Here is a 14,260-nt window from a genome sequence, read left to right as displayed (position 1 = left end):
GCTGGATACCCCCCAGCACATAAGAGGACTGCTGACATACCTTCAGCTCATGCAGGCACCAGACCACATCTGCAGGCATTCAAAGACATTACACTGTCAGTGAAATACATAGTGGCGGGAAGACACAATGCTCAGCAAGTTAAGAAGATCATGCGAACAGAAAGAAAACAGAGCATGGAATGGAGTAACACAAGAACTGTTATTGTCACTACCAAAGTTCTATGGAAAATTAAGGAAATGGATTAATGAAGGAGCAGTACAAAATGTATTCCAGTAACAATAGTTAGAAATGCTGTTTGTTAACAAGCCCCACCAGCAAGCTTCTAGTGATTTATTAGCCTTTGTGAAATCTAAGTATTCATATGAGTATTTTTGCAGTTCCAAAGGTTTTCCAAATATTAGCTTTGCAAATGTAAACAACTGTCAAAAATTAAAGTTGTAACTCAGTTATTCTTTAGATATAATGAAAATAGTTTGGATTTCAACCCTATTTCAACCACTTCTGTGATACAAGATTGCTTGATGACTAGGTAGTTGGATTTTTTTTTTCTGTTCACATATAAATGAGTTTAAGGAGGAAAACAGATGTGAGCTAGAGAAAATAAACAGCTTACAAAGAAAGAGTAGGAAACCAGTTACCCTTGAGTAGACAGGCAAGCTTCCTGTTCATTACAGTGAAAAAAATGAAGGGTAGCAACTGCCTGACCTGTCTTTTGTTCAAATCTAAACCCGAAACACATGTAACCAAAATGCGAAACATGTGTTCTACACATTGGACGTTCGTCAGGTTTTATAGATTTGTACATTTGTCTCGTATCATCCAGTTGTGCACGCACATGTATCAGCATGGCTGAGTGCGTGCGAGAGCATTCGGCCTTTTAACTGGCTCATCTCCCGCACCGCCAACTCTTCGGATATTTGCTGCGTTTTGGGGATTTTATCCCTGGATCCGCAGCTCTCAGACAAAGAGACTGCAACAGGAATTTTAAACGTAAAACTCAAGTTTTTTCAGTGCCTTAACCTAAAGTCAAGCCTGTTTTACGGTTTCCAATAAAAACCTGCACGAGAGCGCCGCAAACCGCAAAGTAAGCTCCCCTAAAGGGCGGAGGAGGCGGAGGGGCAGGGGCAGCAGGAGCAGGGGCCGCGGGGCCGGGCCGCCCTGAGGGAGCGGGGACGCGGCCCCGCCCCCGCCGCTCCGCCGCAGCGCGCCCGGCCCCGCCCCGCCCCCTGCGCGCGCCCGGCCCCTCCGCCAATCGCCGCCGCCGCTGCGCAGCCCCGGCCCCGCCCTCTCCCGCGCCGCGCGCGCGCACCGCCACAGCCCGGGGGCGCGCGGGCGCCGGCGGGAGCGCGGCCACTCCACCCCCTCCTCCCGGTGCCGTCTCCCTCCGAGCCCCCATCTTCTTAGGGTTTCGTTTTTGTTGTTTTTATTTTTTTGTTTTTTTGGTTGGCTGGCCCCTGCGGCGCGCGGAGACTCACCTCCCCGCCATTCAAAATGGCGGTCGACCCAGCTTAACCCCGCCGTGTCCCGGCAGCGCTGCCTCTCCCGCCCCATCCGCGGCTCGGGATTCCGCAGCCTCACCCCCAGCCCGCGCGGCCGATCGCCGAATCACCGAGGCCGTCCCTCTCTCCCTCCCTGCCTCCTCCCTCGCCGCCCGGGGAAGCGATAGAAACACATAACCCCGCTCCCACGCGCGCTCGCGCCCGGCCTGCCGAGCCCAACCGAAAGATCGGGGGGGGGGGGGAGGGAGACCGTGTGTGTCGAGGAGCGAGGACACCTCCTCCGCTCGTTGAACCCCTTTCCGCCCCAACACACGGCTCATCCACCCCCCCACACGTTCCCCCAGTGGTTGCATCCGTGACGACATCATCATGGCAACAGCAGCTGCAGCCCGGGGCCGGGGCGCCGCCGCCGCCGCCGGGGCGTCCGCGGGGCACGAGCCCGCGCTGTCCCTGAGGGGCGCGCGGCCGCACGGGCTGTAGGAGCGCGCGGGGGGCGCGCCGCCGCGCACGCGCCCAGAGCGGCGGCATCGGGCGGGGGGAGCGGAGACACAGACAAGGCGCGTGCGGGGCCGCGCGCGCTCCCGCGGGCGGGCGAGGAGCGGCAGGCGCGGGGAGTGTTGCGCTCGCGCGCGCGCTCGCTGCGGCGGCGGCGGCGGGCGGGGGGAGCCGTGCGGGCTCCGCGCTCGCTCCGCGCTCGCTCGGTGCTGTGCTGGTGCCTCGGCGGCGGCGGCGAACAAACATGTTCTCAGTGCGGATCGTGACTGCCGACTACTACATGGGCAGCCCGCTGCCCGGCCTGGACCCCTGCCAGTCCCGCTTCCGAGAGGCCCCGGCCAAACGGGTGCCCGTCGTGAGAGTGTTCGGCGCCACCCCTGCAGGTAAGGGATGACCCCCGCCACCGGCGGCCGGCCGGGCGGGGACGTGCCCCGGCTGCGGCGCCGCGGGTCGCGCTGGCGCCGGCCCCGCCGCCGCCCACCCCGCTCCCGCTCTTTGTGGCTGGGTCGCGCCCCCCCTCCGCGCCCGGCGCCGCCGCTGCGGCGCGTCTCACCTGCCAGCGGCGGCCGCGGGGACGGCAGGGCAGCGGGGACCTGCCCCGGGTGCCGCGCCGCGCCCGCCCGGCGGGGGCTGCGGGGCCGCCGGCGCTTTGTGCGGGGCTGCCCCGGGAGAGCGGCTCCGCGGTGCGCACACCGGGGCCGGCCCGTGCCGCCCTGCTCCCGGTGCCCGCGGTCCTGCCCTTCCCGGGAGCTGCCGACGAGGGGAAGCCGCCGAGCGCGGGCTGGAGCGGGACTTGTGCGGCACTTGGGAAGTGGGGGCTCGTGTCGCGGCGGGGATCGCGCCCGGCCCGAGGCACCGGGGCTGTGCTGCACTGCAGAGAGGAGCGTCCTGAGCGCCGGCCACATGTTGCCCCCCGAGACTCCCGAATGTCACATGCCACTTCGCTGCCTCTCCGCCCTGTGGCCTTGTGCTTGCCGCCGTCCCACGTCTCAGATGCGTTTCTGACTAATACAAACAAATACGTTCTCAGAACAAATTTCTAGCAAATTAGACACTTAGGAAAATTAATTTAATGTGTATTGTAGTTTCCGCATACATTAAGTATTAATCTCTGTTTTTTGAGATATTAGACCTACTAAGCATCATTGCTTGTGATCTCTTTTCACTTATGCTGTATAATGCTGACCTTGGAAATTAAGGTATTTCTGCATATTTTATTGATTGGTGTGTTAAAAATTATCTCTTGATACATGTACGTTAAATATTAGGCAAGACAAAAAACGTGCAATAAAAGAGCACAACAGAGGTGTCTTTCCCTTCAGGCAGTTATTATAGTAGAGCAGATATTTTTGTTGTATTTTTTGTTTTGTTTTGTTTTTTTTTTTAATCCAGAATTAACTGTCTTCTCTTTTTAATCACAGAGAAACGTGACATATTCAAGCTGTTGTGTTCTGATGCAACTACAGCCTCAAATTATTAAGTGAACGAGTGGGATTAATAAACACAATATTGAAATAGTGGAACCTATTTTATTGTAGCTTTAATTCTGCGTACAAAGGAGATATTATGTAATAATATTTATGTAATGGCAGGAGTAACTATTTCATGATTAAAAAATGTAGAGCCTGAGGTTGTTGGCAGGTAGCAGGATTTTTGTGCGTGCGTGTGGTTAACTCATTAAGGCTTATTTTCTTTTAAGAAAATGTTTAGGCTATGCCCTATCATGAATGTGGCATCATAAAGTAAACAGTGAAGTAGTTTAGTTGTCCAGCTATTAGGAATACAGTAGGAAATCTTTGGCTTCCCTAACCATAAACTTTAATGTTAGTTTGCATAATAGAAGTGTTTCTAATTTGTCTTCCTTAGAGAAGACAATTCACTAGAGTCTACAAAAGCAGTGTTGCTTGTCTATCCTATGTATTTCCTTTTTAAACTCTTAATTTCTTTTAATATTCTGTACCTTTAGTAATGTTTGCTATTAAGCTTCATGAGCTTCTTATTGCATCTCTGCATTGTTGTTTTGGTTTTTTTTTCTTTTAGAAAAGCAGACAAATGTAATTCTCTCTCTTCAAAGGAATTGGACCTAAGCACTCATTGTCAGAAGTACTCTGACAGTGATTCTCAGGTTATTTCTTGAGAGCTGAAATTTAAAATGAAGTGTAATCACCTACATCTACACTGACATTTTCTTTGAGGAAAAAGGGATAGTGAAAACAACTTCTAGCATACTGTCTAATACAATAGGATGTCCTTATTGTTTGGCTTTCAGACAGTGTGATGCTTGTCTTCACTTGAGTTGCTCTGGGTGGGAATAACCCTTTCTCATTGTTTTTAATGTGTGTGCCTTGCCTCCAGGAAAGGTGCTCATTTGCCTTTTTTGCCTCCATGGTAGCAACCCATTATGGCTGTATGGCTGCTCCACCTCCAGCGTGATTAACTTTGCACGACTCTTAGTGTGTTTATAGCTGTGTGCCCAAGCTGTGCAGTTAATTGGGAGTCAGGTTCAGAACAGACTGCAAATTTCACCTGCTGAGTGAAGGGGGTTTGATTGGTATGTGGCAGTGGCTTATGCAGATGTTCAGAAAGTCAAATGTCTGGTACCACTGTATCCTTGTGTCCAGCAGCAGCTATAGACAGTGGTCCTGAAGGCACCCACCTATGCTTTCTGCCCCATCTTGTGGAGGTACTGCAATCAGTGAATGGCAGGGATTGCCAGTGTTACCTTTGAAGGCTTTTATGTAATCCAGTACTCAACAATTTGTAAAGGTTTACTGGTACAATCTAGAAAATGGAAGAAGCTTGTGGTTGGAGGAGGGAAAAAACAGACTTCTAATTAAAAGTGAAGGATCAGCTCCTAGAACGGACTGTGTCGGCAATAACATTTGACAACTTCTTTGTGTCTTTTGAGGAAGAAATCTTGTTGTATTTGGCAAGGCCATTCAAATTCTGTGTTGATGTCCTACATCTTTGCATAATAAGAGCTTGAAAGATGGGAGATCAAAATTTTGTTTAAGCCCAAAGACCCACCTGCAATATTCTGTTATTTTGTGAAATTAAAGGGTAAAATTCTGATTACAGTAGCAAAAGGTGAAGTGAGCTGGTTGAGCCATTTCATTCAGTTTTAACTGTTTGGTGCTTTAAGCAGACTGGGATGTCTGTTGACATAGGGATGTGGACAAAAAGTATAATTTCAGAAATGCTGCAACACTGCCATGGTGGTAATACAATGAACACAGTGTTGAATTCATACTTTATTGTATAAGAGCATAGATATTATCTGATACACCAGTATTTGTATCTCTAAGGGAGTTTCATTGCTGCTTATACATAAAAACAATAGATTGTAATTCACTAGGTAATGCACAAGTATGAAACACTCACATTCTATTCTCAGGCAGTATGGTCTGCTAACTAGTACTTTTGTAAATGCTTTTTGTAAAAAAGAAAAAAAACTTTGAAAAATTGCAAGGCCTGTTGTTTAGAGTGAAATCATAATGAAAACTTACTTTTCTGCTAGTGTATTGTTGTTAGCTGAATTGTCAATTCTTGAATTGTCATTCCGGTTGCTAATCTGAATCTTGTTAAGATTTTTGCAACCACATAAGTATCTGGGTATATAGCTTCAAAACAGATGTATTTAAGGTAAGACATATCTATAGTCTTAAAAGGCAGGTATGTTTATAGTTTTGTTTGGGAAGAGGGTATTCCATAGGTCTTAGACATCGAATCATGGAATATGCTGGCTTGGAAGGAACCCATCAGGATCATCGAGTCCAACTCCTGACCCTGCGCAGGACGCTCCAAGTGTCACACCATCTGCCTGAGAGTGTTGTCCAAATTCTTGAATTCTGTCAGGCTTAGTGCTATGACCACTTCCCTGGGGAACCTGTTCCAATGTCAGGAAAACCTTTTTCTTGATGTCAAACCTAAATCTTCTCCGATGCAGCTTCACACTGTTTCTGTGTGTCCTGTCATGGGTCACGAGAGTGAAGAGCTCTGTACCTGCACCTCCTTCATGAGGGAGTTGTAAGACCACAGTGAGGTCTCCCCTCAGTCTACTCCAGGCTGAACAGACCAAGCAGACCTCAGTGCTCCCCATGTGGCTTCCTTCTGCTCAGGGCCCTTCACCATCCCTGTGGCCCTCCTTTGGATGCTCTCGGTAGTTCAATGACTCTTGTTCAAGTTGCCGTTGACCAGAACCCCCACATCCCTTTCTGCAGTGCTGCTCTCCAGCATTTTGTTCCCTGATCTGTACACAAAACCGTGGCTGCTGCATCCCTGGTGCAGAATCTGGTGCTTGACCTTCTTAAACCTCATGTGGTTGATGGTGCCCATCTCACTGATGCTTCAAGGTCTCTCTGCAGGGCCTGTCTGCCCTTGAGGGAGTCAGCAGCTACTCCCAATTTAGTGTTGCTACAAACTTACTTAGTTTTCTTTGGAATCCTGTGTCCAAGTCGTTAATGAAGATGTTGAAGAGAACTGGGCCAAGGATGGAGCCCTACGGAACCCCACTAGTGACTGGATGCCATGTCTGTATTATTTTCACTCCTCTGAAAAAGTATGTGGAATTTCATTCCTTGTTTGCTAATTAAGCACTGTAAGTCACCCTAAGCATTATTCCAAACTTATATTGAATTATGGTAATCTCAGAAGAAGATTGCTATCTCACGTTGCTTCTATTTTGCTGCTACTGTAAAGATTTGTTTACTATGAGATCTCTTGCAGTGTATGGAGGTAGTAAAGCTTTGATTTGTTTCCTGCTAGCTCTTGGCCATTTCAGACTCTTGGAATCTGTCCTCAAGATTTCACTGACCACTTCAGAACATGTATGTGGATGCTCAGTTGAGTATTTCTGATGGGTGCTTATGCAGCTGCAGAAAGAACCAAGCTGTAAATCCATTCATAAAAAAGTCAGGGAGACTAGATGAACTGGGTGTCATTTTCGGAGAGACATTAATAAGCAAGCTGAGATTGCTAAATTATCACTTCACTTAACAAGATGAGCACAAGTAGCTGAGGATACTACTCATAAACCACATAGGAGATACCTGTTGGTGTGCGATAATGAGTATTGTCAAACATATAGTTGAAATATTAGCAAAAAAAAAAAATTGATGTGCATGTGATTTGAGGCTGATTTGTGATAAATTTTACAAAAGTAGGTGCACATTTTTAAATTGCTTTTGAAGGGTGTTAGGCTGAGAAATGTGTGTTCAGTTGACAGGAGAGCCTTTGGAGAAGGCAGATTAGGAATTTATGTAGGAAAAAGCAGTGTGTAATTTGAGGAGTAATACAACTGCTGTCCTCAACTGCCACTTTATGTATTTGTCTTGTTTGGAGGGGTTTTGTATTTTACATTATGAAATCACTGATCCAAGAAAGAATCTTACTTAGGGCAGCACAAAAACCCAGCCAGACAAAGAATGTTTTTAAGTTATTCTTGCATGCTTTTGATTACAAGTTTTTCTGAGGCTAAATGTAATATAGAGTAGGGGCTTACATTCTGCAAAATGTAAATGTATTTCAGGTAGACATCTAAGCTTGGTGCTTTGACTTCTTGGTTTTTTGAGAGAGAGGAGGGAAGAAAAGCAGAGGCAAAAGCTCCAGCTAAAATCTGGCTCCCTTCCAGCTGCAGTAGCTCTGGTATGACTCAGTGAAGGGGCCTGCTTATCTTCTTTCTTCTGTTCTTCCCCCTCCCCTTTCCCCCTTCGCTGACCTGGCCAGGCTGTATATCTGATCCCATCCAATGTCTGTCTTTGTTATTGCCCATTTGAGAAGGACTGAATTCATCGCAGGATCTTGCTGCTTTCTAAGCTCAGCTCATGATGAACTTTTCCTGTCCCCATTTTCACTACCATTTCAGACACTGTCCCCCACAGTGGTCATTCCTTGTAGCTTCCTTAGTTCAGTGCTCACAGCTCAGCATCGTTCAGTTGCTGTTACTTCCCAAATTCCATTTCCTAGAAGTGGGTACTACTTCTTGCCAACACTCTTCCACTTTCTTCTGTGGCTTCACAGTGAGAAGATCAGAAGAGGATGTAGCAATTGTGGTGAGGCTTGTGCCTTTGCTTTACCTTTTCACACCCTTTCCCAAAACATAGCATCTTACAAGTCTTGATAAAGGGTTATTCTCTGGGCTACAGCATGACCTAAAAGATTTTTGTGTAGTACAGTGTAGCTTCACTTCCAGATAATGTTTCTGCATCTTGCACTGACAGGCTTCTCATACTTCTGAAGAACTGTTTGAAAAATTGCCTCGTGTTAAAAGGATATGTTTTCTAAATTGTCGGGTTTTGGTGGGGTTCTTGTGTTTGGTTGAGGTTTTTTTTAAGAGTCTTCTGGATTTTTGTTGCTGGTTTTTTAAATTTTTTCTTTTAAGAGGCATTTGTTACATACTTTGTATAGATTGCCTGCTGAGTTACTTGAGCAGTGAGAGGCTGACTGAATAAACTGAGATTCTGCTTCTCTAGCATGAAACTGAAGTAGCCAATTTTATACTTGTATATATGCAACTTGCTAAAATTCTGTTTCTTAAATAAACTTTAAAATACTGTGACAAAATTGATGTTCTAAATAGAATCCAGATACTGGGTTCATAACCAATATTGTCCTTCCTGTTGTAGAGAACGTCTTGGTCAAGTCACTGAATATTTTTGTGCTGTTGTAATTCAATGGATAAAATACATGCATAACTAACCCTACATGCTTAAAACTCAATCAGCTGCTGACTTCAAAGTGTCCCACAAAGTAGCTGCATCTATATTGAATCTGGGATTGGTTTTTATGATTAGTGGCCTTGGAAGTAGACCAGGAGCTTATCTATCTCAGCTGTAATTTCCAGTTCTGTTACATACTTCTTAAGGGTGCTTTTTGGCTGCTTGTTGAAATATATTCTTTTTCAGTGTGTAAAATGAGCCTCCTCAAAATAGCACACTGGTCTGAAAATAGTTGTCTCTTATTTTTATCAGAGAAGCACATGCATATCACAACTGAGGTTGGCAGGATGAGATGATGTGTAAACACTCAGTGCGAAGCAGCTCCTGCTTAGTAATTTTTGCAGTCTGAGTAGACAAGATAAATCTCTAAAAGAAGGAAGCAGGTGTGATAATACCATGCTATCAATTTCTTCTCAGTCTCTCATATTCAGAGTTCCAGTATCGATCATTTAATATACCCTTTTCTACTAACTGTTGTCATTACCTTGGTTTTGTCCTTTACCCTTGGTTGACTTGATTGACCTCTGTGTGCAATGGACCTCTGAGAAGCATGATGGTGAACATATAACCATTTGGAAGAAGGCAGTATGAACACTCATACTGAAAGATTTATAGTCAATATTCTATCTCACAAATGAAGCAGCTGAAATTTTTAATAATTATTGGACAGAGTCACTGAAGATTCAGTCTCATGTCACAGGAGACCTGCTCGTCAAAATCTCAGCACAATTGGCAGTTGAAAAATTTTTTCTTTCATTTCACCTTAAAGAGACTCTGTTACCTCCAGCTATTGCAAGGCCAGTATCTCAGCCTCCTGATTTGTCATCACTGGATGTTGAAGTGACAACTGATGAACTCGCTTCTTTGCCTTTTCCTTGCTGTTTGTCATATGTGCTGTCCCTGGATGTTACAGTTGTGTGCATTTTTAAAGTTTTTGTGTATGTCTCCTCTGTACCACATTTATTCTGTAGGGAAAATGGTTTCACTATATTGAATTATCTCACATTTCAGGAACCTGTTCTTGACAGACAGCAAGGTATACCTGTGTAAAGAAAAGGATGAATTTACTTAGGGTCCCACATCAAATAAATAGCTGAACTGATAGTACAATGAAGAAGCTGCTGTCTACAAGCAGTGTTATTTCTGTGCTACTACACTGCCCAGTAATGGTAAAATAGATAATAATATTATATAATACTGTTCACATAAAATAATTTGAACAGTAATGTTCTTTTATGTGTTGGCCAAAGTTACAGTTGTGGTAACAATTATAATGTTAAGGCATAGGCTTGGTTCACATGGTCCAGGGATTGATTGCAAAGATCTCCTGTGAAATATGTATAATTACACATAATTGCACTATTATTCATGGTACTTATATGTATTTTGGTGAAAGTAATAATTCTGAAAAATACAGTGGAATAATCAAGTATGTGAGCTTGCAAAAGGCAGTTCTGCCAGTGATACAGTTAAGACTGAGAATAGAGCCCAAAATATACAAGAATCTAAACAAATATCAGAAAAGTCTGCACCAGATAAAGGGACTGTCTGAAATGTCACTTCTTGCATAGGCTTCATGCATGTTTGTTAAGGCTCTTTTCTTTCAAGAGCTGCTTTTTATTACAGGGGAGTTATAAGGTGTGCAGAAGTTTGTGTGTTTTTTGGCAGGGCATTTAAATAAAACTTCACACTTGCTGACTGGGCTGAGCCATATGGCTTATTAGGGAACCATTTGATGTCTGTACGTTCCAGCCTCCCTGTGATCAGTATGCAAACAGCCATTTTGGATAGCTTCTTCCCCGACTCATATATTTGCAGTCTGACATGTTGACTGCATGTTTATGAGTTCATTTTATGCTACTTTCGTGTATGTGCATGCCTTCTCTGGTTTCAGGTTGGGGAGTCATCATCCTTGGAGGATTAAAGTTCTCGGGATGTGGTCCTGGGCAGCCAGCTCCAGGTGGCCCTGCTTGGGCAGGGAATTTGGTCCAGGTGACCTCCAGAGGTCCCTTCTAGCCTCAACCATTCTGTGATTGTGGAGATTACTCTTGTCAGCAGTGAGTATCCAGGTCCTCTGTGCAGCCTGTTTGTGCATCCAGGTAAACACAGCTGCGTTTGAATGGTGTGGAAAGGTTGCCAGGCACCTAACTGTCTTTAAGCTGATTGCCCTGCGGCTGTGAAAGTTACTGGAAGGTTTTGGTGGTGTTGGTGAAAACTGATAAAGATTTGGAAAGAGGGAGAAACAAGAGAATATTCAGTACAGACACCATTGCTAAGCTGTGTTTGTCCCTTAGTGACATGTTCTTTTCCTAAAAATTAGAGAAAAAGTAGGAGCAGCCCTGCTTATTTACATTCAGGTTGTGCCTCTGTGCTGTTTGCTGACTAAACCAGTGTTTACTACAGAAAAGCTGTATGTCCTATTTTAGGTGCAATATCAACATGGAGTACTCAGTATGAATATTGAAAGGACTGTGGAATGTTGCACCTAATCCATAATACCTGACATTGCACCTCAGGGGAGGTTTACAATAGAAGTTTTCCGAGTTTTGTATAATGAGATGTATAATGAGTCTTTCATTTTGTGTTTGAAACTGCCTAGGTGGGTTTCTGCATAGCACAGATCTTATTAAGCTGTGGGAATTGGAAACTGATTCAGCCCTCATGTTGGCAGGTACTGCCTTCAGATCAATAATGAGCAAATTCTTATTTCTGCCACCCTATTATGCTTATTAACTAGATGAAGAGACTGTTTTCTGGAGTTCTTTATATAGAAACGTCTGTATTTTCTTTTGAAAAGTTACATGTTTAAGATAGCTAAAATGTTATAAAATACTTGATGAATCATTCTGTATGTTTTTGCATGTCTTTGTCCATCAACCATTAAACAAATGGATTTGTGGCATTCACATTCGTAAAGCAGTGAAACCTGTTTTGCTGGAAATCAGAAGAGATTACAGGCAGATTCTTATGCTGAGGTAAAATGAATCTATAGTATCAAATAATTTAATGTTTGAAGTGTTTGAATTAGCTTTGTGGAAGTGGCACTTAGCCATCTTTACTCTGACCAAAATAGTAGCAATAAAAACAATCCAGTCCTGTGAGTTATCTGTTTGTGTATTTCTTACAGTAGAAGTGTGTTTTCACCCTCTGATTAATGTTCATGTTGGAAGGGACATCTCTAGAGATTGTCTTGTGAGCCCCATCACCATGGGCATAGCAGGACTATCTAGACCAGCTCCAAGGATCAAAATGCCACAATCTAAGTACCTTCCAGTGTTTTACCATGCTCACAGCACACTTAACCAAACAAATAAAGAAAACCACCAAACTTTTTTCTAAGTTTCTTGTGTTTCAATTTGTGCTCATTGCTTCTTGTCCTTTAATTGGGTGCCACTGAGGAGTCAGACTCACTCTTCTTTAGTGCTTTTTATCTGGTATTTATACACGTTGATAAGATCCTTCCTACCTTTTCTTCCTGAGGCTACAAAATCTGGGCTTACTCAGCCTTCCCTTGTAAGTCCAGTGTTCCCAGCCCTTAATTATCTTTATGGCCTGACTGCAGTATGTCCATGTCTAATGCTGGAAAACCCAGACCTGAAGCTAGCACTCCAGTGTGCATCTTACCAGTGTTGAGTAGAGGAGAAACATCATGCCCCTTGTCCTTGCTGGTGTTATTCCTCCTAGTGGAGCTCAGGACACTCTTGCCTTCTTTGTGGCTGCTCATTTACATTCAGGACCCCTGGATCCTTTCCATCAGAGCTGCTTTCCAGACAGTCTGCCTCCAACCCCTAGTAATGTATGGAGTTACTCCTCCCAGGTTAAGACTTTTCATTTCTCCTTGTGAGGCTCCATAAAGTTCTTCTACCTATTTCTTCAGCCTGTTATGAATGCCAGCACAACCCTCTGGTGTATAAGGCACTCCTCCAGATTTTATCATATGCAAACTTGCTGAGGTGCACCTGTTCAATGTCTAGGTCCTTAATGAAGGTGTTAAACAGCAATGGCCTGAGTTTTGACCTCTAAAGTACACCACAAGTGACTGGCCTCTGTGATCCATTATTGCAAGGCTGCTTCTCCACACTTAAGTTGCATTCCTCTCCTTGCTGCATAACAGTCAAATCTGTTTTAGAGATCTCCACTTTTTTTTAACATGCCATCCTCTGAGGTGAAAGTATAAGCATTGCATCTCAATTCTGATTACAGCAAGGTTTGTTTTCTGACATTTCTAAAACTTCTGTATAGATATCTTGGGTATGTTATGACTATGTAAAAGTAATAAATCCTGGATCTGAATTTGCTAGGTTTTGATGGTATGTTTTACCTGGAAAACATGAGAATTTTGTAAAATAACTAAACATAAATCATCATGTGACTAAAAGGTGTTCTGTATTGGAAATACAGTTTTAAATTGTCCCATGTTTTTTTCTTATTTCAGAAGAGTGACATATGTTGTACATTTATGCCATGGTAGTTCAGGTCATTCTTTGTTCTGGTTTTTTATGGGTTTTTTGGGTTGTGGTTTTTTTCTTGATGGTGATTTTTTTTGATGTACAGTTCTTGAGGAATTGTGCATTGGCATGTGCATTTGTAAACCTGCAATTCCCGTGCAGAGATTAATTTAGTATCTTTATAGTACAGATTCCTGATTTCAATCTGATGCATTAAAAAACTCCAAAAACCCGCAAGAAGAAAAACCAAAAACAGCAAAAAAAAAAAAAAAACGACAAAACAAAACAACCAAAAAAAAAACAAACCCAAAAAACCCACCCAAACAAAAAAAACCCCACCAACACATTTGCAGATAGATGGGAAGAACAGAATAAAGTACTGCTAAGCATTTGCAGATTGTGCCATCATGTCAGGTTTTGGTGAATTTGTGTTCTTATGCCAGCAGTTAGAAATCTAATCAAGGAAATAAATAGTCATTTTTAACCACTGCTATATTAAAGATGAAAGTTTTAAGAATCAAAACCAGTTGTTTTAGGCAGCATGCAGATAATAGTGGGATAGTCCTCACTCCAAAAAAAGTTATGTTCTGTATAAATGGAGCATTAAAAGGTGTAGAAAGAGTGATATGTTACAAAAACAGATGGCATGGCAGCTTTGTTAGTCATTTTTTTGAAGTGGAATTTTGTAGGAGGGATTTCCTGAATGGAAAAACAGGGAAAGGGTAGGATGTGTTGAAAGGAAAACTGGGACCAGAAATGAATATGTAGAGCATGTGAGGTGAGGTGGGAGGTGGGGGAGGTTGGAGGAAGGAGAGTGCTGAGAGCCAGGACTGTGAAAAATATTGATATTGGAGTTGCAATAACAGGGACCAGTTATCCAAGGCTGCTCCCTTTTGGATTTGCTTGCTTTGGCTCATGGGGCTGACTTGTCCCCTGAAATTTATCTGTGGACTTGTGGCTGGAGGTACATGAGATGTTGCATGAGGTTTATTGCTCTGTGCAGTGGGAGAAGAGAGAAAAACAAAGTTCCCCTGACTGAGAATTGTCCAGGAAGTATAGAACATAGTGAAGAACAACAGTATTCTCATCAGTGCTATACAG

General features: G+C 44.0%; 1 protein-coding gene across 2 annotated transcripts in view; it reads left to right on the top strand.

The window, feature by feature from the left end:
* Positions 1 to 2,105: 2,105 nt before the first annotated feature.
* The window catches only part of REV3L (REV3 like, DNA directed polymerase zeta catalytic subunit), a 106,487-nt gene continuing 94,332 nt past the window's right edge, over positions 2,106 to 14,260 (top strand). For both annotated transcript variants that reach the window (XM_056488081.1, XM_056488080.1), the window contains exon 1: positions 2,106 to 2,378. In XM_056488081.1, the coding sequence (XP_056344056.1) occupies positions 2,240 to 2,378 (139 nt within the window). In that variant the 5' untranslated portion in view covers positions 2,106 to 2,239. The remainder of the gene's footprint in view (positions 2,379 to 14,260) is intronic.

The sequence above is a fragment of the Oenanthe melanoleuca genome, chromosome 3, assembly GCF_029582105.1.
Source record: "Oenanthe melanoleuca isolate GR-GAL-2019-014 chromosome 3, OMel1.0, whole genome shotgun sequence".
Lineage (NCBI taxonomy): Eukaryota > Metazoa > Chordata > Aves > Passeriformes > Muscicapidae > Oenanthe > Oenanthe melanoleuca.
Note: the sequence above shows the minus strand (reverse complement) of the source record. Positions and strands in the feature narration are given on the sequence as shown.